A 23,762-nucleotide genomic window follows, 5' to 3' on the forward strand; every position below is an offset into this window, starting at 1 on the left:
CGGTTCGGCAGCCCCCAGCCCCGCTGCCCAGGACTGGATCCTGCAGGGTCCCGAGGCTCCAAGTCTGCGTTTCTCCCGACCTCCCAGTGGTGCTGAGCTCTGTCCCCGCTCTGGGAGAAGGTCTCGAGAGCAGGATCTGCCACCAGGCTCACCTCTGCCTGACCGCTTACACCAGCCAGTGGAACACGCCTTGTAGCTCTCTGGATGTCGACAGATAATGTACCTGTTTATAGAGAGCAGCCGACCAGAAGCACAAGTCACCATGTCTGTGACCCTCCCGGTGAGCGACCACAGCATTGTCCACGCCTGCCAGGCCACCTGCCGACCCTGTGGCTCAGAGGTGAATGTTCTGGACACCCCCCCCCCCCCACCCAGGGCTGCCCCCGGCCCTCTGCCTGCCTTCTCCATCGAGGCTGCAACAGGGAGCCCCTCCCAAGAGCAGAAAGTGTGGCCACCACGTGGGCTCACATGCCCACTGGGTTGGGACACCCGCCTGCTTCAAAGGCTACAAAGGCCCGGACCTTCCGGGACAGCTGGAAACTCCTTGGCGTGACCACTGGCAGGTCTGACTCTTCCTGCCACTTTGCCAGCTGGACCTCTCGGCCCCGCCCTCACACCCACAGACCTCAAGCCATTTCTACGTGTGTGTGATGCCCAGAGGGCACGTGCTGTCTGGGCTTGGAGCCCACCCCGCCACCCTCCCCCACTGTGCCCTGGGTGAGAGCCGCCCGAGAGGGTGTCGTCCTCACTCTATCGGTTATTGGCTCTTTGAGGACAGACGTTTGGTCCTGTTCTGGCCTGCCACCACAATGGTAGCTGGTGGAACGAATAAAACATAAACGAATGACAGGTGAGAGGGAGGGGGAGCATTTCGTGTCCAAGCCCTGTTTTCTGGATCTTTCCAAGGCCCTGGAGTTTACTCTCTACCTGACACAGTGCAGGGAAAAGCGGGCCTGGTGACATCACTGGGTCTTTATCAAAGCCCAAGGAGGCAGAGCATAAGCCTGTGAGCGAAGCTAATCTTCAGCTGGAAGGATGCTGGAGGGCAGCTGCCGTCCTGGAAACCCAGGCGAGTGTGGTATAAATGCCACACGAGTGTTGGAAAATTCTAGGCTAACACAGAAAATTCTTTGCCTCATTGTAATCCAAATCAAGTAAGATTCAGAGAGGGAAGAAAGTAAGGGAGTTTTCATCTTGAATTGTCTTTCAACACAGTTTACAGGAAATGGGGTGAAAACACAAGAGACAAAGTGGTAACTGGCAGGAAAGCTTTAAACATCATCATCAGACCCTCCAGGCATCAGAAATAACGGCTAAGCAAGGAGCTCAGGGGGTGCCAGGTGGCCCCCAAACTCTGCCTGCAGAGAACCGTGTTGTCTGGACCTGGGGACTCTGCTCCACACATGTGCACACACAGGCTTCACACGCATGCACACGCATGCACACACACTCACAGACACAGCACAGCCACACACAGACACACATCCACTCATCCAGACACATACACACTTATGTACACCTAGAGACACACAGACACAAGCACACTCACACACACACACACATGCACACTCATGCAAACACGCAGGCACACACAGACACACACAATGACAGCATTGGGAATGACCGAGTGGGAATAGCCAAACAGGAAACCGATGGAAGAAGGCAGGGCCTCTCCCTGAGCCTCCCGCACAGCCGCCATCCCGAGACTTTCCCTCTCAGGCCTCCTGGGATTTGCCTCCCTGGGTTGGATTTCTCAGGTTCAGGGCCTAGGCTTATCTCTTCCTTCACTTACTCCCTCGTTTTGCTGCAGGTGTTTTCGCAGGTAGCTCCCCAAGACGGTTTGAATTCTTGCTGCGTCTGAGAAGAACATCTCTGTGATTCCCTCGGATGTGGTGGTCAGTTTGGCTGGGTGTAGAATTCCAGGCTCCATTCTGGAAACTGTTTTCTGGAGTGGCTGCACCAGTCACATTCCCACCAGAGTGACTCAGTTTCTCTGCACCTTCGCCTTCACCAGCTTTCGTTCTCCAAGGTCATCTTACAAACATTTTTGGTCCACACATATGTTTTTGTTTTTGGATATCCAATCGCTGCTGCCTCATGTGTTGAAAAGACAATTCCTCCTTCACTGAATTGCTTTTGCAAATATCTGTCAAATATCAATTAACCATTCCATGTGGGGCTATTTCTGGGTTCTCTGTTCTATTGATTCACATGTCTTTCCTTCTGCCAACACCATGGTCTCGATTAATGTAATTATATAATAAGTCTTGAAATCTGGTACAGTGACTCCTCCCATTTTATTCTTTGTTTCCAGAATTGTGTTAGCAATCCTACTTCCTTTGCTTTTCCATATAAACAGAATAATTTTGAATATTTAGAATAACTTAGAATAATTTTGTTTATTTCTGCAAAAAAAAATTACTGGGGTTTTGTTAGAAATTGTGTTAAACCTGTATATCACTTTTGGAGAATAGACTCCTTTATTATGTTGAGTTTTCTAATCCATGAACATGGTATGTCTCTCCATTTATTGAGATCTTTGATTTCTCTCTTCAGTGCTTTGTAGTCTTCAGCTTGTGCCTGTTTTGTCACATTTGCACCCAAGAATTTCATTTTTTTAGTGATTTTAAGTTGCACTGTATTTTTAATTTCAGTTTCCATCTGTTCATTGATAGTATAGAGAAAAACAATTGATTTTTGTAAGTTGATCTTGTATCCTGTAGCCTAGTTTATTAGCTCTAGGAATTTTTATTTGTGTATTTTCCTAGATTCCTTAGGATTTTTAGGAGGACCGCCACCATCATGCTGTCTGCAAATGAAGGCACTTTTGTTTCTTCCTTTCTGGTCTATATACATTTTATTTCCTTTATTTTCCTTATCTAGGACTTCCAGGACAATGTTGAATACAAGTGGTGAAAGAGGGCATTTTGTCTTGTTCCTGATCTTAGAGGAAAACATTCAGTCTTGCATCAAGTATGATGCCAGCCATAGAATTTCTATAGATGCCAGATGCTCTTTTATTAAGTTGAGGATTTACTCTACTCCTAGTTTTTTGAGGATTTTATCATAAATAGATGTTAATTTTGCCAAATGTGTTTTCTCCATCAATTGATATGATTATATGGTTTTTCTTCTTTAGGCTGTTCATATTACAGATTGTATTGCTTGATTTTTGAATGTTAAGCCAACATTCCATTCCTGTAATAACCTCAATTTGGTCATGGTAATTGTAACCTCCATGTAATGCTGAATTCTACTTGCTACTATTTTATTAGGAATGTCTGTGTCTATACTTATGAGGAACATTGGTCTGTGGTTTTCTTCTTCCATGCCATCTTTGTCTGGTTTGGGGATAGGATAATTCTTGCTTTAAAAAGGATTTGGAAAATCATTTTTTATTTTCTGAAAGGGATTTTTGGAATTAGTATTATTAATCCTTTTTTTATATGTCTTGGTAGAATTCTTCAGTGAAACCATCTGAACTGGAAGATTACTTTTTTGAGATCTCAGAAATTATGAATTCCACTTCTCAGCCTGTGTACTTCCTATTGGAAGAATTGCGGAGATTTGTGCTTTTCAAGGAACTGGTCTGTTATATCTAAGTTGTCAAACGTATGTGTGTCGACTTGTTCATAGTCTCCCCTTATTATCCTCGTAAGGCCCTCTGGGTGTGACACCTTCCGCTTCATCCCCAAGATTCACTTCTGTCTGATCCCGTCTTGCACAAATTTGTCAATTTATTGATCGTTCAAAGAACCGCCTTTTGCTTCATTGATTATTTTTCTGTTTTAATTTATTTCGACCGGTTTTCTTTTATCCTTCCCTCCACTTGTTTTGGAGTTTCTTCTGCCCCTCTTCTTGTGTCATGAGATGAGAGCTTAGATGATTGATCTGAGACTTTTCCTCTTTTCTAAATGCAGCTTTTGAAAACATCTTTTAATCAAGGAGAAGGGTTTGTGCACGGCTTCAATTAAATTAATAAAGAAGGAAAGCGTTCCCCACATGTGCATTCTGTAGAAAGTTGCAAACTTCTATGATCCATTGAAATACCCAGATAGTTAACGTGGTCCCCACTGACTGGTACAACGTACCATTTTCCGGAGGGGGACTCTGACACGCAGAAATTCAAGTGTCAGAAGAATTAAGAACGACAGTAGGAACAAGTCCCCCACTCCTCTGCCCACCACCGCGCTCCAGCCTGCTCTAGCCATCCTCCAGGCTGAAGTAGGGGCCGTCCGTAAAGGATCCGGGTAGATTCCATCCAGTCTCCCCAAACCGGCCGCTCACAGTCCAGAATGGAGAGCAGATGTGGGGGCTGGCCAGAGTGAGGGTCTGCGGATGGTGTCCATCATCCCCGCCTTCCTGCCCTCCTGCTCCAGCCGAGAGCAGTGGAGGGAGCGGCCCCTGGACCCCTACGCAGGCACCCCACAGGCACCCCAGGTACTGGTCGTTCGTGCAGTAAGTTCAGGCCAATGTGCTTCAAGAAGGTTGCAACCTCCAAAGGGCCAAATTAGGTCAAGAAAGTCCAAGTTGGGGGGGCATTCTGCCACTTACTAGCTGTGTGACTTTGGGCAAGTGAACGGCCATCTCTGTGCCTCGGTTTCCTCATCTGGAGGATGGGATGGTCCCAGTCTTGGGGGCTGGGTCTCCTGGTGTGGTTAAGGAGTGATTCTGTGTGAAGGTCTGGGGCAGGAGTGAGCACCGGGTCAGCGCTGATCTCCACTCTCACGGTCTCATCAAACCCCTTCGGTCCTTTCTGCTCTAAACCCACAGGCCTTTGATGTTGGAGGAGTGAGGAAATCTGCAATTACGGTTACCTACTTCCATGGTCGCCCGGTGTCCCCACCCCCACCCCCAAGCAAACCCTCTCTCAGCCACGAAACAGCAAAGTAATTCAGCGCGCGGCTGCAGACACTCGTTCACAGAGCCAGGAGCACGGGAGGAGTGCACAGAACCGGTCCGAGCAGAGCACGGACAGGTCTGCACACAACCACGCCGAGGGCTGCACGCTCTGCGAGCGATCGGATAAACACAACCGGCGTTTTTGTTGGATTGCGCTGCAGACGGTGTGCGCAGACAGGCTTCCTAAGCGGAGGCCGCGGCTCCCGCAAGCCGCTCCCCACCCCACGCCCGCCCCCGTCTTGCAGGAGGGGCATCTGCGAACACAGGGCACTTTTTGGACTAATAGGACTGCAAGCGTCCGAGGGCTGCTGCCCACCCGGCCCCCCGTTTGTAGGCTTCAGCTGCAGACGCCGCTGCCAGCCCTCGGACCACTCTCAAAATGGGACGGGATCCGGGGCGCCTCCCTTCCCCACCCCCCCACCCCCCCCACCCCCGCCCAGCCCATCCTTTCTCCTCCGGCTCTCAGAAGACAGGCTTGCAGGAAAGCATGTGCATGCACACCGCACAAGCTCATGAGATCGCCTCCCCAGGCTGATTTCACACTTCCCCCCGCTCCCACTGAACCTTCTGCCCAGCCGACCACCAATTCCGAGGCTCCCACACCCACTTCAGGTCTGGTCGCTTGCTAGAACCACCCACAGAACCCAGAGAAACACTTTACGGATGTCTCTGGGCTTATTTCAAGGGGTGCAATTCAGTGGCAGCCAAACGGAAGAGACATGCAGGCAGGGGAGGGGAGGGGGCCCAGAGCTCCGCGTGTCCCTCCCAGCACCAGCCCGGGGTGTTCACACCTCCCCGGGGATGGGGGCGGGAGACCCGCAAATGCCAGCCCTCTGATCACAGGGCTGGTGTCCCTGTCGTCCAGCCCCATCCTGAGGCAGTCGCCTCCCCCAGCCACCTCCCCCGGTCATCTCATTAACATACAAGAGAAATAAACTGAGGCTTTTAGGAGCTCTGTGCCGAGAAAAGAACAAAGACCAAATATTTATTTTGTATTTTACCAGAGGGTCCATGTGTCCATGTTCCGTGGAGGGTCGAACACATTACGTCCCTCACAGTGCAGTTCCTCTGTGCACACACCCCTGTACATGTGCACACACAGACACACGTGCACACACACAGTTGCACACTTGCACGAACGCAGACACACTAGTTAGGTGCCCATACAAAATGTGAACAGAATAATCTCGGGATCTCCGTTGGCTCCTGGCTGACCGCGCAGCGTGGGAGGAGAAAGGGAGGTGTGACTGAGGCAGGGAGACGGGTCGCCAAGGTGCTAACTGCGGAAGCCACCATGAATTCATGAGGTTCAGCTTCGCTCGGTGTTTGTCGGCCAGTGAATACTTACTTGCAAGAGGTCAGCAGTCCCAGGCTTCACTCGGGTCCAGCCAGGGTTACTGCACAAAGGCCAACTTTTGTTTTGCCAATCTGTATCCAGGCTGCTGTTTGAAAGCCATTTCTCCCCGGTGCCGGGCTCCTTTCCTCCTACCCAGCACCCCTCCCCCGCCTCCCATCCTCCCAGGGCTCGTCCCCAGTGAGCTCACACCACATCGTCCCGGGTGCACGCCTGCAGAGAGGCGTCTGGAAACCAAGGAAGGTGGGGTGCACATTTACTCAAGAGAAGAGCCAACGCAGAACTCAGAACAGGGGTGGTGCCCACTAATTCTGACCCGGGGACCCAGACAGCACCCGGGATCCAGGAGGCAGAGGCTGGGAGAGGAAAGGGAGGCAGAGAGGAGGCGCATTTGCAGGCCAAAGCGTCCGACCTGCCTTCGCAGCCACTCAGCTCCTGCAAACTGCCTGCAGCACCCTGGCCCTGCCGGGAAGGTCCCCCGTGGCTCCACGTGCAAGCTCCCTGCACCTGCTGGCCAGGCTGTAGGCACCAACACGCTGGGAAAGTGAATGTTTCCTTTCGTAAACTTATAAACAAGTACATGTTACGTTTATACGGTGATATGTGATATGTAATACGTTTGTACCTACTGTAGTCAAGTCTGGGGCCAGATGGTTTTTCAAAAGCATTCACATATAAATTATACTACCTTTTGATTTTATTCTCCTAAGTCTAGACTGGATTTGACGGCCTGAGAAAAGAGCTGGAGAAATTTTTAAGTTATTTGGTACCTGACATTTTATTTTTCTCCAACTTTTTGTTACGAAAAAATTTCAAACATCCAGAGAAGGGGAACACGTTGTACAACTCCCCACCACGTCCGCTCCCCAGCTCTGGTCACTGATTTTGTCCTCTCGAACTTCTGTGCATGTATTGTCTTTGCTGAGTCATTTGAAAACAAGTTTCGGACATCAAGACATTTCACCCTCAACAGCTCATCTCCTAGAAATAAGGCCATTCTTCCAGATAAGCATTGTGCTATCACCACACCCAATTAGCAGTACGGACGGGTCTGTGATACTCCGTTCATACCGAAATGTCATCACAATACTTTCGTGCTGCTTAGGTGATCGGGTTCATGCTTGTTGTTAGAAATGGTGCTTCTTTTTAGCTGTTTTCATCCTAGAACCAATCCTACCCTTTTCCTGACGTTACCCTGTTTGAGGGATGCGCTAGGTCTGGCTCTCGGCACCTCTCTGGTCTTTTCTCCTGGTGTTGTTTACCGCGTGCTCTATCCCTCCTCCTTCCCGTAAACTGGACGTGAGGGCCGAAGTGTTTTCAGCAAGACCACAGCGTCGGCGATTGCGTGAGCTGGAGTTTTCGACCCCTACCGTCAGACTGACCCAGCATGGGTGGTGCTGAGTTTGAATCCCCATGAAGGCGTTGACAGCCAGACGTCTCCGATGAAAGTGGAGGGTGGGTGTTTTTTTCTTCCCCGGGTGGCACTGTGTGATTGACACACTTTCACGTCCCCTTGTCCCGCTCAGTTATCTGAGGGGTGCAGAATGCCGAGCTCCTAATTCTTCCATTCCTCCCGTACTGATGAGCTGACATTTTCTGTGAAGAGCTTTCCCTCGTTACTCCGGGAGGCAGAGACCCTCAGGGAGGGCTGGTTTCCTGGAGAGAAGGAGGGAGAGAATATGTCTCTAGGGGCTGTGGGGGGCACACAGAGGGCCCCCCCCCCCCGTCAGGGTCCAGTGTCTGAGCCTTAAGGCCCAGGGAGGGAGGAGCTGGGGGTGGGGGTGGGGGTGGAGCACTGCTTCAGTGAGAGGGCTGTGTGTGGGGAGAATCTCTGGGGGAAGGAAGGTTTTCCTGAGAGGATTTTCAGGAATGCCTCTGTGTCACGTCCCCGCCTCTCCCTTGGGGCGCCTGCGGTAAAAAGCCCCACTGTTTTTCAGGGCTTCTGGGGCTGTTTTTGGAGGCATCACCAGGCCTCAAGTTTGCCCCGTTACGTCTGATTTCACAGGCCCTCAGTGAGTGGAGACGCGGGCACCAGCCACAAGGAACAGCAGCCTGCAGCTCATCTTACCCGGCATGAGGCACCTAGTTGAACAGAATTACTGATAAGCCGAGTGCCCGGTGGGGTGCAGATGCAGAAGCCAGCACGCCGCGTGTGCCCTCCGCTCTGGCGTGGGGCCGAAGGAGTGTCTCTCTCTCTCTCTTCCCCTCCGCTGGGCTGGATGCTGAAGGAGGCACGTTCGATCCCACTTGCAACTTGGGACAGAAGTGGCTTCCGGAAGCTTGCGCAGGGCTCGCTGGTCAGCCTGGAAGGCCTCCACGCAGAGGGGGCTCACAGCAGTCAGGGACTCGTTAAGCAGCACCGAGGACCAGCATCGGCCCTCCTGGGACCCGGAGCTCCGCAGCGCCCCCAGCCCCAGGTTCTCCAGGGCAGGGGTTTCTCTGCCAGCAAAGCGCAAACCCCGCCGGGTGCCCGTCAGGGCTCAAACCGCCCCAAATAAGCACTCGCTCCCAGCTCCAGAGAATGCTGGACAGGGCTTGTTCTCTGGAAGCAAGAGGCCTCCAGATCTGGGGCAAGTACCCCAGGGACCCTTCCCCTGTCCTCCACCACCCTCCTGGTACCCCTGTGGCCTCCATCCTGCCTGCCCAGGGACGTGCACCCTGGCTTTGGGCATCAGGCCCTGCCTCCTTGCTCTCCTTTCCTTCTCGTCCCTCTCTTTCTCCCAACCTCCAGAAGCTTCCAGGAGTGGTTGCTGTGTTCATTCACCTGGCTTTTACCTTCCTTCTCCAGTGGAGAATTCTGTAGTCTAGTCACCTCCCCGGGTGTTCTTCAGCAGCACCTCCCATGGACTACTTTATTCAGCCACACAAAAGGGTCCAACCTGTGTGCGACAGCGATCACTGCGATTGGCCCGCAGGCCCCGGAGCCGAGCGGGGGGGGGGGGGGGGGGGGGGTGCACACGAGGTTGGGAGCCAACGAACAGGGTCTGAGCCACCAGCTAACCCGGCAGCCAGCCCGCGGTCAGGTAGTTTCAGATGGAAATCATTAAGATCACGAGGACGGGAACAGTAACAGCCGTCGTCGTCACCATCGTCCTCGTCGCCCCAAACCCTCGCTGTCAGCGCTGCAGACGCCCGGCCCCAGTCTATCCACGGGCCCGGTTGGTACCTGGTCCAGCTGGGTCCCGCCCGAGACCCCGAGGTCGGCCGCCTGGAGCTCGCCAGCCCGTTGCAGCGTCTGGAGCCTCCTGGGCCAGGGGCTTGGGACGAGCTCGGCCCCAAGGGCTGAGGAGAGAGAGTGGAGGGCTGGGGAAGAGGAGCAGACGGGGTGAGGGGGCCGAGCACGGAGGTGGGGGGGTGGGGGAGCGGGCCGAGGCGCCAGGAGGTGGGAAGGGGGGGCGGGGAGATGGGCAGGGGAGATGAGGAGTAGAGGTGGGGAGGGGAGAACACAGGGAGGGGGACAAGGAAGCGGGTGCGGGGGACGGGGAAGTGAGAGGGGCGGGGGGGGGACGGAGGGGGCGGGGGGGCGGGGGGAGATGGTCTGGGACTTGAGGCGAAGGGGAAGGGAGGGTTCAGGGAGGCGGGGAGGTGAGGGCGCGCAGGCCGCGGAGGAGGCGGGGAGGGGGCGGATTGCAGGGGCAGAGGACGCGGGGGAAGGGGGAGAGGGGGGCGAGGCGGCGGGCGGGAGGGGCGCGGAGGAGGCGGGGAGGGGGCAGCAAGGGCGCAGGGCGCGGAGGAGGCGGGGAGGGGGCGAGTTGCCGGGGCGGAGGAGCCGTGGAGGGGGTGGGCGTCAGGGAAGGAGGAGGAGAGGAGAGGGCGGGTTGCAGGGGCGGAGGAGGCGGGGAGGGGCGGGCGCAGGGGTGGAGCGCGGGCCCGCCCCGAGGCCGCTGGAAAAGTTTGCGCCCCGGCGCGCGCGCAGAGGCTGAGCCAGCCGGTCGGTGGACACGCGACGGGGACGCGGCGCCAGCGCGGTGGCAGGACGAGCGCGGGCGGGACCCCCGGCCGGAGTGCGACCCCCCCCCCCCCATCCCCGCCCCAGGACTGCCCCGCTGCCCCGGTCCAGGCCGCTGGGAGCGGAGGAGGGGTCGCCGGGACGCGGGCGGCCCCAGTGCCCTCCCCAGACGGAGGTGAGTCGGCGGCGGGGCCGGGGCGCAGAATCTGGGCGGGCGAGTCCAGCCGGGCCCTTTCTCGCCAAATTCCAGCCTGTCCCGGGCGCGACGGGGACCTGGCAGGGCGAGCCACCACCTCAGCATCACGCTGTCCCCCGGGCCACCCGTTCCGCGGCGGACAGGGGATGGTTCCTTTTTGCCCACGGCCCGACCGGCTAGACTGAGCCTCCCCTTAACGACCCGAGTGCCGCTGTCCCTCCCGGGACGGTTAGCAGGCCAGGCGCCCTTCCAGGACGAGCACCTGGGGGCTCCGGGGGTGGGCCTTCTCCTGGGAAACCATTCCTTTACATCACATGCGCGGCAAAATTCCACCTTTTCCTTCTGTTTCTCAAAGTAGGCGGTGGAGACGGCCGGACTCGGGGCTGGAGGTCACGGCCCCTACCCCCTAGGTGCAGCCCTAAGGGTCCCATGGGACAGCGGTGCCCGCCTTCATAGCTGACATGAGGCCTGGGGAAGGGGCCGTCGCGGGAAAGTCGTGCTCTAACCCTTCTAACGCCGGGCTCCAAGTGGCCTGCCTCTCCCCTCTCCCTTCTGGCGCTGGCCAGTCCCGGGGACATATTCTTTGTGGGTTGTTATATTTAGATGTAAGAGAGGAACTTACTGTGGGTTCTTGAAAGGGAGAACACACTGGGTTAGGAAGATACGGGGGGCTCTTCTGGAAGATTATTTCTAAAGGGGAGGGTGCACCCTTACCAACTCCAGAGTTTGGCATCTTTCTAAAGTCTGGAGGTTGCGGTTGGAGACAACGCGGTACATAATCACCTACTTGTAATTCAGCTCGTCAACGTTCTCGTCTTCCTTCGTGGCGGTCTTGCAGGCATGGTTAAGGGAAACAATTGCTACAAAGTACCAGGGCTGGGTTAGGTTCTGCGGGTACGTGGCGGAGAAAGACGGCCGTGTCATGGCTGATGGTGTGGCTGTGTGTGTGTGTGTGTGTGTGGCACTCCACGGCTCGTGGGATGTCTGGATCTGTACGATGTCTCAAGTAACCGAGGCCGAGCGCAGTGCCGGAATGAGTAATTTTGTGGCCGTAGGAGGGCCACACGTGGGGTGTTCTCAGTCAGCAAACCTTCGCATCCGGCCTCTGACACCAGAGACTAAAAGTCAGCCCTTCGGAGCCTCCGGGTAAGAGACAGAAGGAATGGCTTCTCAACCAGTCCCATCTTTGAAAATGCTGCTTTTCCCCCTTGCGTTTCTGAACTTGGTAAAGTGCGTGGCTCTCCTGATTTGCTACCACGTGTGGGTAGTAGAAACTCCCGTTTCCTCCCACGTTGGCCCAATGATGTTCTCGGAACGCAGGCACCGCTTTTCCTGTCCCTGGGAACTAGGACACTGACTTGGTCGTCTGGGATCTTTTCCGTCCTCCTAAAGATGCTTCGATACCTACAGTGTATGCGTGTGTTTTTATGGTCGAGAAACGAGAATCAGAGCGTGCCGTCGTCTCGAAAATGTGGGGGTTACCCTGCTGTGAAGCCCCTTTTTTTCTGCCAGGACTTTGTGCTGTGACACAGCCGGCTTGGCCACGGGGCGCCCTCAGGCCATCTGTGACGGAGCCGAGGGCCTGCTGGGGGTCACCCAGCCTTCTGTGCCCTCTCCTGTGGCTCCGTCCTCCTCCTCCTATGGGTTTGGAGCCACTTCTCACTGCTTGGGTCCTCGGCCCCCATTTTCTGCTGAAATAATTAATTGCCTCAGGAGATGCTCTGGAGCTTTCGCGCTAACGGGAGGCGCGGTGACCTCTGCCCCGTTGTGGAGACTCCTGTATCTCGGTCACTGTCGTGTCAGCAGTGGGCACGCAGTCGTCTATTGTTCTCTGTCCTTTTCCTTCTGATTTGGTGGAATTGCCACCGTGTCTGCGGGAGGCCAGGCGGCAGGCCACCGGGTGAGTCTGTGACGAGACTGCTCACTGCACGGCGTGGCACCCAGGGGTGGCTCTGGCGTCTGCCCGGCACCGCGAGCGGGTGCCCGTCCTGAGTCAGTCTGCGAGGCCCTTCGGCCTGAAGACGTGACTCCCATGGCCCCGGTGTCCGTCCGCGTGCGTTCCGGCATTCGGGCCCTAGTGACACTCTTGTCACCGTCCGGGTGAAGAATGCGAGGAGGGGCGGATGCTCCGGAAGAGCTGCCCCCTAACATGGTGCATGGGGATCACATCCCCGGGCCGGCCAGCCCAGCCGTGTCTTCCGGGCTGTGCCGCCAGGGACGGCGACCGCCACAGCGCAGTCTCAGTTTCCTTCTTCGAACATCCAAAAGGCAGATGCCGCCATGGGGACCAGACGTGCTGTGGCCCCGTCGTTCTGGGAAAGGATGGGAGGGACCCCACAGTTAGGGCTTCTTGGGCCCAGATGTCTCTTATTTGCATACGCCCTGGGGCCCCCCGGGGAGCTCACACCATCACGCATGAGAGGGGCAACTGTGGCAGGAGTCCAGTCCTGTGCCCTCACTAAGAACAAGCAGAGAAGGGGGAGTCTGAACAGAAAGCAGAGGGTAAGCCCTCTTGTATCAAAACCTTGACGGACGAGCCTGGGGACCCAGGAGAGAGAGACAGTGCAGAGGCAGACCCTGGGGCCTGTGCCCGGGCTCCTGGGTCCACCCCGCGTGCCTGGAGTGTGCCAGATCTGTGTTAACGTCTGAGGCTCACCTGCCCGGGAGAATGGCTCCTGGGAAAGCCGCCGGGTAGCAGGGAGCCTGCTCACAAGGGTTACTCACCGGGGGCTCCGAGCCTGGGCTGGAGCAGAGTGCCGGCATGGGGCGCGCCGGCTGTGTGTGAAGCCTCTTGCCGCGACCACCTCTAAAAGCCCCGCGGGGTCACCTCAGAAATCTGGGGCAAGGGGAAGTACTCATTAGCAAAAGAATTTCCTGGAGCGTTGAAATGGCCGGCCCCCTACTTCCTTCCTAAATTCTCATAAACGACAACAACAAAGTACTGCTTTCCAAGAAATTTTCCAAGCATCGGCAAAGGCTTGGCGTTTTAGCTCAGTTTAGAGGATGAACGAGTCGATTTCTCCGGGAGAACGTGCCTTTGAGAAATCTCACCCTGACTCTGACCAGGAGGAATTTCTCACTGTCTTCCTGTGCTTTTCTTGTTTGCCTGTACGGAGAGGGAGAGAGACGGACCCCAGACTTAGTGGAAATATTTTCCTTTACTTTTTTTCTTTTCCTTCTTTTTATAGTTTGTTTATCTTTCAAATTGCCATGTGTAGAGAAAGTGAATCACTAGCGTAGACAGCACATCTGGAATCCATCGGCCGACCCGGGCCGGCCCCTGTCCGCGGATGCACCTCCTTGGAACAGAGGGGTGGGGAGCCCCACTGATGTGACACGGTCTAACCTGGATGGCTCACGGTGGCACCACCTTCTAGAAGGCGTCTTAGTCCTTCTCAGCAAAGGGAAAAAGCGTTGGTGCTGAAATGCCTTGAGGCAGACTTGACCCCACCTTCGTGAGGATGCCGGGAAAACTGTAGGTAGTGATCTCTGTTGAGTCCGTCCCCTGGGCACTGGGCGTGGGCAGTACATCTGTTCACCGTGAGATGCACACACCTCCCTGCTCGGCACGGGTGAGCGGGAGGGGTGTGCGGGGGTCCCGGGGACGTGGGCACAGCCCGTGGGAGCGAGAGTCCTGCCGGTGGACATCAGCCCTCCGGAGCCTGGAAGTCGTCTGCAGCGAGCAGAGGTTCCTCCCCCGAGGGCCCGCACCATGCAGCAGCTTCTGGAACAGGGCCGGCGCGCCGAGCCATACAAGACAAGAAGGCCCACCGCCACCTTCCTCAGCATCCTTTTTCGGCCGTTATTTCTGAGTTGTTCGGGGGAAATTAAGCAGTGATCAGATGCTTACAATGAAAAGCCAGACGGCGGCGGTCACTACCAGCCCCAGATGCTTATCTTTTAAAATAAAACAAAATGTGAGCATAATGTATAAATGTCACCCCCATGGGGACTTCTCCAGCCAGCCAAGTGCCATTAGTCTCTACAGGGACCCCTGTATCAGAGTCCCTCCTAGACACCAACACGATGCCCAGAAATCCAAGGCACCGCACAGAAGCACAGACACAGACTCCTGAGGACGCCCCCTTCCAGCCCCAACCGCGCATCTAAGGACGATGACATGCGGCAGCCATCCTGTGTCCACAGACAGGTGCAGCCGTCCTTGACAGGAGCAGGAATTGCTGGATCTGAACGTACCTCCACGTAGGACTCTGCTGAGCATCACATCGGCACAAAGATGCCAGGCACAGTTCTATGCTGTGGGGCCCCATTTACGCAGAGGTCGGAAATAGACTATGGCCCTCGAGGGTATGAGAAGCTGGCCAGTGGGGTCCCCTTACTGGGAGGGGTGTTGGGGGTCCCCTTACCGGGAGGGGTGTTGGGGGTCCCCTTACCGGGAGGGGTGTTGGGGGTCCCCTTACCGGGAAGGGTGTTGGGAGGTCCCCTTACTGGGAGGACTGTTGGGGGTCCCCTTACCAGAAGGGGTGTTGGGGGTCCCCTTACCGGGAGGAGTGTTGGGGGTCCGCTTCTCTGCAGGGTAGGCCAGGCTGGCTTCCCAGGAGCTGGTGCCTGCCAGCCCGACGCCTCCCAGAAGGGACATTTCCGGCGGGCTGAGGCCCTGCCTGGCCCTGAGAAGTTGGGGGCAGGATGGGAGAGTATTCTTCCGGAAAACTCAGGTCCTGCCGCGCCCCTGAGACATGGAGGCAGAACTCCTCTGTGATGCTCTTGCCCACAAATAGCAGCCCTCAGATGCATCCCAAATCAGTCTGGCCTTTAGCCCAGCATGTAACTCTTGGGATGGAATCTACGTCCTAATGTTGAAAACCCAAAGAAAATAAGCTTTTAGTTCCAGAGAGAGCCAGATGCCTTCCAGTTACACAAAAGGCGGAGAATAGCATTTAACAAAGGATGTTCTGAAAAAGTATGCTTTTTGAATGATGAATATTTCATCAAGGGAAATGATCAATCAAGCATTAGTGGGGAGATACATCCACCCTCAAGATGCATGGTTTTGGTGGCTCTCTGGCACGTCTTCCGTGTTTTCATTGTGGTCGATTTACTGCTGGGTCCTGACTTTACCGCTCAGCTCAGTTCCTTCTGAACCCCGCATGTGCGGGCAAGGGCACCCCTGCAGCCCTGCACCTGCGCGTCCTCTCTCTTTACCTCCAAGAGGTCCAGACCCAGCAGGTTTGGAAGGTCCCTTCTGTCCACACTGTCTGCGCAAGGCCGGGGGTGGGGAGCGTGCAGAGGCAGGACCGTGCGTGGCGTGGACTTCTCGCGGGGGAATCGGGCCGGAGACAAGCTGCAGCTGTGCCGAGGCTTAAGAACCTTCCCGATGTGGATGTGTGGAGCCCTGTCTCGTCGATTCACGAGCAGTTCGCACACCTCGTCCGTGTAGGTAACACTCACACGCCTCTGCGGTTCAGACTGTTGTGATGCTAGCTCACTCACCTGTGGTCGTGACTCACGTGGACCACGTGTGTACCCTGGTCAGTTCCAGGGACGGAAACCCAAGTGAGGGCGCAGGTGTGAGGCAGACTGGACTCGGTGCCAGCGGACAGAGGGGGCAGCGGGCAGGCTGGCGTGGAGCCTGTGTGTGCCCACCGTGGGCGGGGACATCGCCGTTCTCAGGACGGACTTAGATGAAGGTCCGGTGCCAGGGGAGGCTGGTGGCAAAGCCGTCCACTGGGCTGACCCGTGCGCCTCCAGACACACCCGTGCCTCCCAGAGGCCGGGCCCCCGGGGTTTCTGGAAGCAGCAGGGCATGGACGCTTCTGCGTGCTGGGGAAGTCTGCAAAGAAGAAATGGCACTGCCTCTTTCTGTCTCAGAGAACCCGACCCCCCGCTGACAGAGGGCAGGCTGACGGCACCCCGGGCCCTGAGCAGCGCCGGGGGCCGGGGAGCAGTGACCTGGAGGGTGCCCTGAGGGGACCCGCGGTTTCCTCTCTTTCTCCTCCGAGAGCGGCCGCCAGCACTGCAGCCCTGGGTCCTTCCAGGACGAGCCCCTCTCGGGCCGTGTTGGTACCTGGCAGTGGAGCTCAGTGGCGGACTCTGACTTAGGGCTCTGACCTGAATGTTCCAAAAGTCAAAGAAGTCATGGCCGGGGAGTCGGTGGGCTGTCTTAAGCTCATCTCGTTGGATCTTAAGTAGATACTTGCACGAATAAGTGTCGTTTTAAAACCCGTGGGCCCCCTGAAAGCCACGTCTAGCTGTGATGGTGACGTCCCCGGAGGTGCTGAGTGTGGCCCCAGGTGAGGGTGGGAAGTGTCAGGTTGGGGGACGATTAAAATCCGGGGCCCTGGAGAGCCTGGAGCTTGGCTTCTCACCTTCACCGGTTGTCTAGTGCCCCCCGGGGAGGGGGGGGAAGGGGGCGTGGCTTCCGGCTCATGTACACGCCTTCAGTTTGGGGGGTTCAGACAGTCTTATCTGAGCTCTGGATTTTCAGCCAAGTTCAAAGCCCAAGCGCTGGTCCCTGCCTTCCCTTCCTTCACCCTGGGTGGACGTATAGGCCTACGTCCCGTCTGCCCCCCACCACCACGCCCTGCCGCCCCCAGGGAAGGCCTCTGGTGGCCTCGTGGCCCTGTCTCAGGCCTCGCCTGTGGGCCGTCTGGACCAGACTCTGTCCCCGGCCCTGGTACCTGGAAGCCGTCGCCCCACGTGGCTCCGGGCTCACCAGCGAGGCCTCAGGAGCTGGGTGGGCATGCTCCCGGGCTCCATCCTGTGTTCTTGTTGTCCTGAGATGACCCCGTTTCTCTCCCGGTAACTGGGAATCATGGTTTAGCAGCTCCCGCCTGTGGATGAGGCTGGGTGGCCAGCATCCCACATGCCCGGAGAGTCCCCGACGGACGTTTATTTGGGTCTGTGTCATGTTACAAGAGTGAACGATGGGCGCTCAGGCACCGAGTCTCCTTCCAGGCGGCTGCAGACGGCAAGTCGCTGCCCGTGGCCGCCTCTGCCTCCGGGGAGCCCCGGCCAGTCCCACGCTCCCGCGTTTTTGGTGCCTTCCTCCGACTCTGCCGCTGCCGCTGCTCCCCCTCTTAATCGCTGGGCGCCCCTCTTTTGTCTCTGCAGGCGCCTGCTCTCCATGCCCTGGCCAGGGTCCCGCCCGGGGCCACCTCCGAAGCCTGAGCCGGGGCGGTTTCTCTGGAAATGGACGTGCCCAGGGCGCCCTCTGGTGGCTCCCGGAGCTGAGCCTCGGTGAGTCCCGGTGGCGATGGCGGCCTCGGTCCTCGCGCCGCGCCCCAGGCCCTCCCCCGGGAACGAGACCCTGCACCAGCACTACAACTACGTGGGCAAGCTGGAGGGCAGGCTGAAGGAGGCCCCCGAGGGCAGCACGCTGACCACCGTGCTGTTCCTGGTCATTTGCAGCTTCATCGTGCTGGAGAACCTCATGGTTTTGATCGCCATCTGGAGAAACAATAAGTTCCACAACCGCATGTACTTCTTCATCGGCAACCTGGCCCTCTGTGACCTGCTGGCCGGCATCGCCTACAAGGTCAACATCCTGATGTCGGGCAAGCGGACGCTGAGCCTGTCCCCGACGGTCTGGTTCCTGCGGGAAGGAAGCATGTTTGTGGCCCTCGGGGCGTCCACCTGCAGCTTGCTGGCCATCGCCATCGAGCGGCACCTGACGATGATCAAGATGCGGCCGTACGACGCCAACAAGAAGCACCGCGTGTTTCTTCTGATCGGGATGTGCTGGCTCATCGCGCTCTCGCTGGGCGCCTTGCCCATCCTGGGCTGGAACTGTGTGCACGACCTCCCCGACTGTTCCACCATCCTGCCCCTCTACTCCAAGAAGTACATCGCGTTCTGTATCAGCATCTTCATGGCCATCCTGGTGACCATCGTCATCCTGTACGCCCGCATCTACTTCCTGGTGAAGTCCAGCAGCCGCAGGGTGGCCAGCCCCCACAACTCGGAGCGCTCCATGGCCCTGCTGCGGACCGTGGTCATCGTGGTGAGCGTGTTCATCGCCTGCTGGTCCCCACTCTTCATCCTCTTCCTCGTCGACGTGGCCTGCAGGGTGAAGGAGTGCGCCGTCCTGTTCAAGGCCCAGTGGTTCATCATGCTGGCCGTGCTCAACTCCGCCATGAACCCCGTCATCTACACGCTGGCCAGCAAGGAGATGCGGCGGGCTTTCTTCCGGCTGGTCTGCACCTGCCTGGTCCGGGGCCGTGGCGCCCACTCCTCGCCCACCCAGCCTGCCCTGGATCCCAGCAGAAGCAAGTCCAGCGGCAGCAACAACAGCAGCCCCTCGCCAAAGAGCAAGGAAGACCCTCCCCAGAGAGTCGCCTCACCCTGCATCACCGACGGAAACAAAACCCTGCAGAACGGGATTCTCTGCAAGTGAGAGCGCCTGCCTCCAGGAGCAGGGGAGGGGAGCCCCGCTCTGTGGCCACGGCCGTATCTGTTGCACGCTCGCCCCTGGGAGTTCCAGAGAGGGGACTCGGGAAGTCCACTCACCAGTGGCTTGCCCGGCGTGGACGTCCCGTGAGGAGGGGGGACCCAAGGACCCGCCAGCGTGTGTCACGGCAGACCGTGCGCTCTGTCCGTCTTGGCTCGTCTTCTGAATGCACCACGCTGCGACAGTATCTGCCACCTTCCCCTGAGCTCCCCTGGCTGCTCCCCACGGGGCCTGGACAGGGAAGGTCGCGGGCCCCACAACGTGCAGGGTGTTTCTCAGAACATCATGATGATGTTTGGTAACTTCACTCTACACTGTGAGCAGAGTGGATGCCTGTGTGCTCGTCATTTCTGTGTCACGGAGCACTTGTGTCTCTTACGTCTTCAGATGTGTGGGTCTGAAGGATCCTGGGAGATTGGGCGATCTGGTGATCTCTGGGAGCCGTGTCCCTGTTCCTCTGGGGCTCCTGTGTCCCTGCACATCCAAACCCACATTAACCAAATTCCCTGATTGTTTGGGGTTCCTACAGATCACAGAAGAGCCAGGGGCTTCCAGGAGCCCATCCCCAGACCAACCGAGAAAGGGACCCACGAAGGAGCAGCAGAGGACAGACGCCCCCCCTGCCCCCGGCCTGAAGCCGGAAGCAGTGGTCTGTTTAATGCAATGGAACATTTGTACTGAATTAGGAGAGGTTTACAGGGCTGTGTTGAGTCTCCTTCTCTCTGATCAGAAAAGCTCGGAGGCGGCAGCCCCGTGTTGTGTCAGTGGCGTAGCTGGGGAGGTCGGCGGTCTCCACCCTCCCCAAAGCTGACCCTGACAGTGACAGCCAGGAGCGTGTCCGCGTGCGCTCTCCAGGGAAACGTAAGGATACTGTAATCTGCCTTTGCAGCCTGGGCTGACCCTGCGTCCCTGATCTCCGTGTAAAGGGATTACTTAGGAGGTGTTTCCGTGCGCGCCCTCCCCAAGGACCCCACCCGCAGGACAAACGTGTGTGCATCTGTAGAGATCTCATAACCATAGAGCTGATGGCTTCTTGGTAAAAACAAAACGAGCAACCTTTAAAAGGACCCTTACTCGGGCGAGCCCACATCGCAGCCCCTGGGGTTTCTCAGGTTGGCTGGGAATTTCTGGCCGAGTCAAGACTCAGTCTCAACACGTTAACGATTTGCAAGAGAAGCTGGCTCCCGTGTGTCATCTGATGCACATTCCCCACACCGAGGAACGTTCCGGTGGGTCCTGGGTGGTTTCCATGTACTGACCAAAGACTAGCCTCGTTTTTGTTGCCAAGGAGAGAAATTGTACTTGTAAGGAGATGTTTTCGGTGGCGTTTTTGGTGGCTTCTTTACATCACTGAAAAGGGGCTTCTTTCTGAACTCAGATAGCATTTCTGGAAAAGTGAAGCATTGAGGTACTGGGTTGAGAACACAAAGCCGCATTCCAGAGAGCTGGAGTGTTGGGCATCGGTGCTCGCCGGGTGACGACGTGACTTCAGGACCCGGTGCCCTGGCTCTGAGGGGCGTTGTGGGGGGGGGGGGTCTCCTCTCTGGTGCTAATGTTAGTGACACTCGCTCTACAGTCCCGTCGAGAGAACACGGAACTTTCAAGCAGTCTGAATGAAAAATACGCCAAAAAAGGAACGGTGTTTGCTTGCTGTATGCAGAACGTGATCGGCCATCAAGACCGGTGTGCACGGCCCTCGGCAGCTTGTGGGGGCGCGTTTAGGAGTTGAGACGACAGAGCTTGCGCTAGATCTCACTCAGTTAGTAACCTTCACGGTGTCCCATGTGTTTGTTAAAAAAAAAAACCAAAAACCAAAAGCCTGCATATAAACTGGTCATCGGGGCGCCTGGGTGGCTCAGTCGGTTCAGCGTCCGACTTCGGCTCGGGTCATGATCTCACAGTTCATGGGTTCAAGACCGGCATCAGGCTCTGTGCTGACAGTGCACAGAGATTCTCTCTCTCCCATTCTCTTTGCCTCTCCCCTCCCTGGCTCTCTCTCTCTCTCTTTCAAAATAAATAAATAAACTTAAACAAAAATAAAAAATGAAAAAACAAACCTGTGGCTGGGGGTCAGCATGGGGGCCCGTGTGCAGGGTGGCCACCTGGTTTCCCACCTGGGGCCACTGTCCCTCCGGGATGGAAACGGCTCTAGGAGCCCGTGCCCTCCCCCGCCCAGTCCCCCCTGGGCAGCTGCCCTGGGTCAGGGTTTGGAGGCGGGTCAACCCTTAACCCTTCCACGGGGAGAAAATCACAGGTCCCGGCAGAGCGTGGCCGACAGACGGGCGTCTGGTTCCGCTCTGTTTGCAGCAGGAGAGAGTAGGTCAGAACCGGTCCTTCGCCCCGCGTCACTCCTGACGAAGGGCCACGTCTAGCGCGTGTGTGTGTGTGCGTGTGTGCACGTGCGCTTGTGCGTGTGTGTCTGCTCTGTGTTAGGCCCGCAGACGGCCTGACTGGGGATGTTCATGCTGATGTTGGTGGAGAAACCTCACTGCACAAGCGAGGACCGCCGCGGCTCCCCTAGAGCGGACGCGGCCAGAGACCCCGTCAGGAAGGCCGACGCCAGACCCCGTGTGCACGCCACACCGTCAGGGGGGCGAGGCTGTGCAGGTGCTGCTGTTGGAAGAGGCACGCGCTCCCTTCGGAGAAGCTCCAGCCCCTCTGCCTCGCGAGGCGACGCGAGACCCCCGCCCACGGGAGAGGCTGGCCTCGCAGCCCTCCGTCGCTCACACCTCGGTGACAGTCACTCCAACCGTGAGCTTCGCGGCAGGCGCTGCTCTCTGCCCCGTGACCTGTGCTGCCCAAGAGGCTGTCCTGGGGGTGGAACCGGGCGCGCTTCATAGAAAAGCCCTCACCGAATTAGCAAGTGCGGGCTCTTAAATTGTGTCTGTGAGGACAAAGCCTCACCACCCAAACGTTTTGGCGTCTAAGTCGAAATATCAAAGGGTTTGCTGCACAGAAACGCACACACCTGCCTCCCGAAGATGAAGGCACATTTTCCCATGACCAGTGAAGAAGGGCACCATCGCCAACACGGCCGCGACACCCGGTGCCCCGGGCCACGGCGCTGATGCTCGGGGACGCCACGCGGCCCCTCCGCCTGGCCGCCACAGATGCGGCCAGAAGCCACGTCGCTTCCTGGAGGAGGTTAGAAAGCTCGAGGCTGGTTTGAGAATGCCACTCCTCAGAACCCAAAGGTGATTCTGTCCCAGCATCAAAGCAGAAAGTGGCTCATCGGCGACACGCCCAGGCAGAGACTTTCACGGCAATTCTTTCTGGTTCCGCAAAAGTCAATGGAAAACAAAACACAGGATTCTCAAGTGATATTTATCAATATATATAATTTCCCATCCAAATGCTTTTTAAAAAGTAATAAATATCTTATTATTACACATTGGATTTACACGGAGTTCTTTCCTAATCCTTGGACTTTTAACATCCCATGTTTAATTCTTGTTTAATTCTCAGTGCAAAGAAACATTCACATACTTAAAGTTTTTACAATATTTATTCTGGAACAAGTTTTATTCAAAAGGCAAATGAACACAGAACATTGCACTCGCAGCTGACACACAGTCATTACAGAGAAAGGTAACTCAGCGTTCAAAGACAGAGATGCCCGCGTATTCCTGCTTTGTTGACCATTTGGTCGGGTAGACAATTTGGTTGTGGTAAGGATGCCCCGGGTGCGTGGGACACTCAGGACCACGCCTGCACTCTCTGTGTGCACGCTTTGCTACCTACGGCGTCTCAAGGTGAAGCAACGACACAGAAATGTAACCTTGTACGAGGTTTCGTGCCTGGCACTTTCTTCCGTGAGAATGGTTCTCCCAGCTTGGGGAGGAGCCCTGGAGAGTCATTTATTCAGGACATCTGGGGAGGCAGGGGGCCTGAGGGGTGCAGACCCCAGTCCCCAGCGCCCATGCCAACACCAGCCGTGGGGCATGCATGAGAAGGGTGCCCCGCAGGCTCTGAATGTCCCCTGTGACCCTCCCGCCCCACCCGCCTCCAGCTCGCACAGACTTCAGACCCCCGGGCCCAACCGGGAGCCCCAGCCTCCACTGTCCTGTTGAACCTGGCCACGCCGGCCATCAGGCCCGTCTGACCCTCGCGCCCCGGGTGTGTTTGTTTCCTACCGGATGACAGATTCCCGTCTCTCCCGGGAGCCCAGCACAGAGCCTGCCGCACAGGAACCTGTGCACAGACGGGGCCAAGACGAATGCCCGCCAGCTGTGGGGTGCACAGCTGTGCCCAGGCAGACCGCTCGCCCCCGAGCGCACCTGTCCCTTCCTGCCCGTCGTCTCTGACCTCGGAAAGACACTGCCGGATGCAAGCAGCGCGTAAGACTGGACTTGCTCGTCCCCGAACGCTTCTTCTTCCCTTCAGCCTCCTGCGCTGTCTCCCTCCTTCCTGGTCTTCCCTGCTGGCCTCCCTTCCCTCCTGCCCCTCGGTCACTTCCACAGTGCCCACCCCCGCCCTCCTGTCTGTTCGTGCTCCCCCTTGCACTTGGGTCCCACCTCCTGCAGCATCCAGGACGCTCCTCCACGAGTCTGCAGAGGCCAGGACCTGTCAGCCCCCAAACTCTTCACGTCTGCTTAACTTCCTGCCTGTCCCTGTTGCTTAAAATACCAGAGCCCGGGGAGGGGGGCCGAGGTGCCCGTCCCACCGCCCGCCTGCGCACGCGCACACACACGGGTGTGCTTCCGCCGTGATCAGCGCAGGTACGTGCGCGCGCGCAACTGACATTCAGAGTCCTCGTACAAAATCGCAGTTTTTCTGGCTGCTATAAAATGTGCCAGTTTTAAAACTGTGCATTTGTTGCTTGAAAACTTATAAATATTTATAAGCCCCATTATAAATAAATTGTGGCTGGCAGACGGCACTCTATCCGCCAGCAGCGATTGCTCGAGTTCTCGATGCTTATCAATCCTCCACTTTTAAAACTCAGAGCACGGGC

The 23,762-nt window shown here is 56.9% G+C and overlaps 1 protein-coding gene and 1 long non-coding RNA gene across 4 annotated transcripts in view; one reads left to right on the forward strand and one right to left on the reverse strand.

Annotated features, from left to right (window-relative positions):
* Window positions 1-20,656, forward strand: part of S1PR3 (sphingosine-1-phosphate receptor 3) — a 256,049-nt gene extending 235,393 nt beyond the window's left edge. The window contains exons 1-2 of one of the 2 annotated variants that reach the window (XM_042965051.1): window positions 10,270-10,380; window positions 17,473-20,656. In XM_042965051.1, coding sequence (XP_042820985.1) covers window positions 17,615-18,754 — 1,140 coding nt within the window. In that variant the 5' untranslated portion in view covers window positions 10,270-10,380; window positions 17,473-17,614 and the 3' untranslated portion in view covers window positions 18,755-20,656. Of the gene's footprint in view, window positions 1-10,269; window positions 10,381-17,472 lie in introns of those variants that run through there. The other variant, XM_042965050.1, reaches the window with a different exon arrangement.
* Window positions 7,029-9,599, reverse strand: LOC122233248. Of its 2 annotated transcripts, none has more exons than XR_006210775.1 (4): window positions 9,423-9,599; window positions 9,032-9,135; window positions 8,325-8,695; window positions 7,029-7,912 (listed from the first exon to the last, which is right to left on the reverse strand). It is a non-coding gene; the product is annotated as an uncharacterized LOC122233248 (long non-coding RNA). The 2 variants fall into 2 exon arrangements; XR_006210776.1 differs by having other exon boundaries at window positions 9,021-9,135.
* Window positions 20,657-23,762: the final 3,106 nt, after the last annotated feature.

The sequence above is a fragment of the Panthera tigris genome, chromosome D4, assembly GCF_018350195.1.
Source record: "Panthera tigris isolate Pti1 chromosome D4, P.tigris_Pti1_mat1.1, whole genome shotgun sequence".
Taxonomy (NCBI): Eukaryota; Metazoa; Chordata; class Mammalia; order Carnivora; family Felidae; genus Panthera; species Panthera tigris.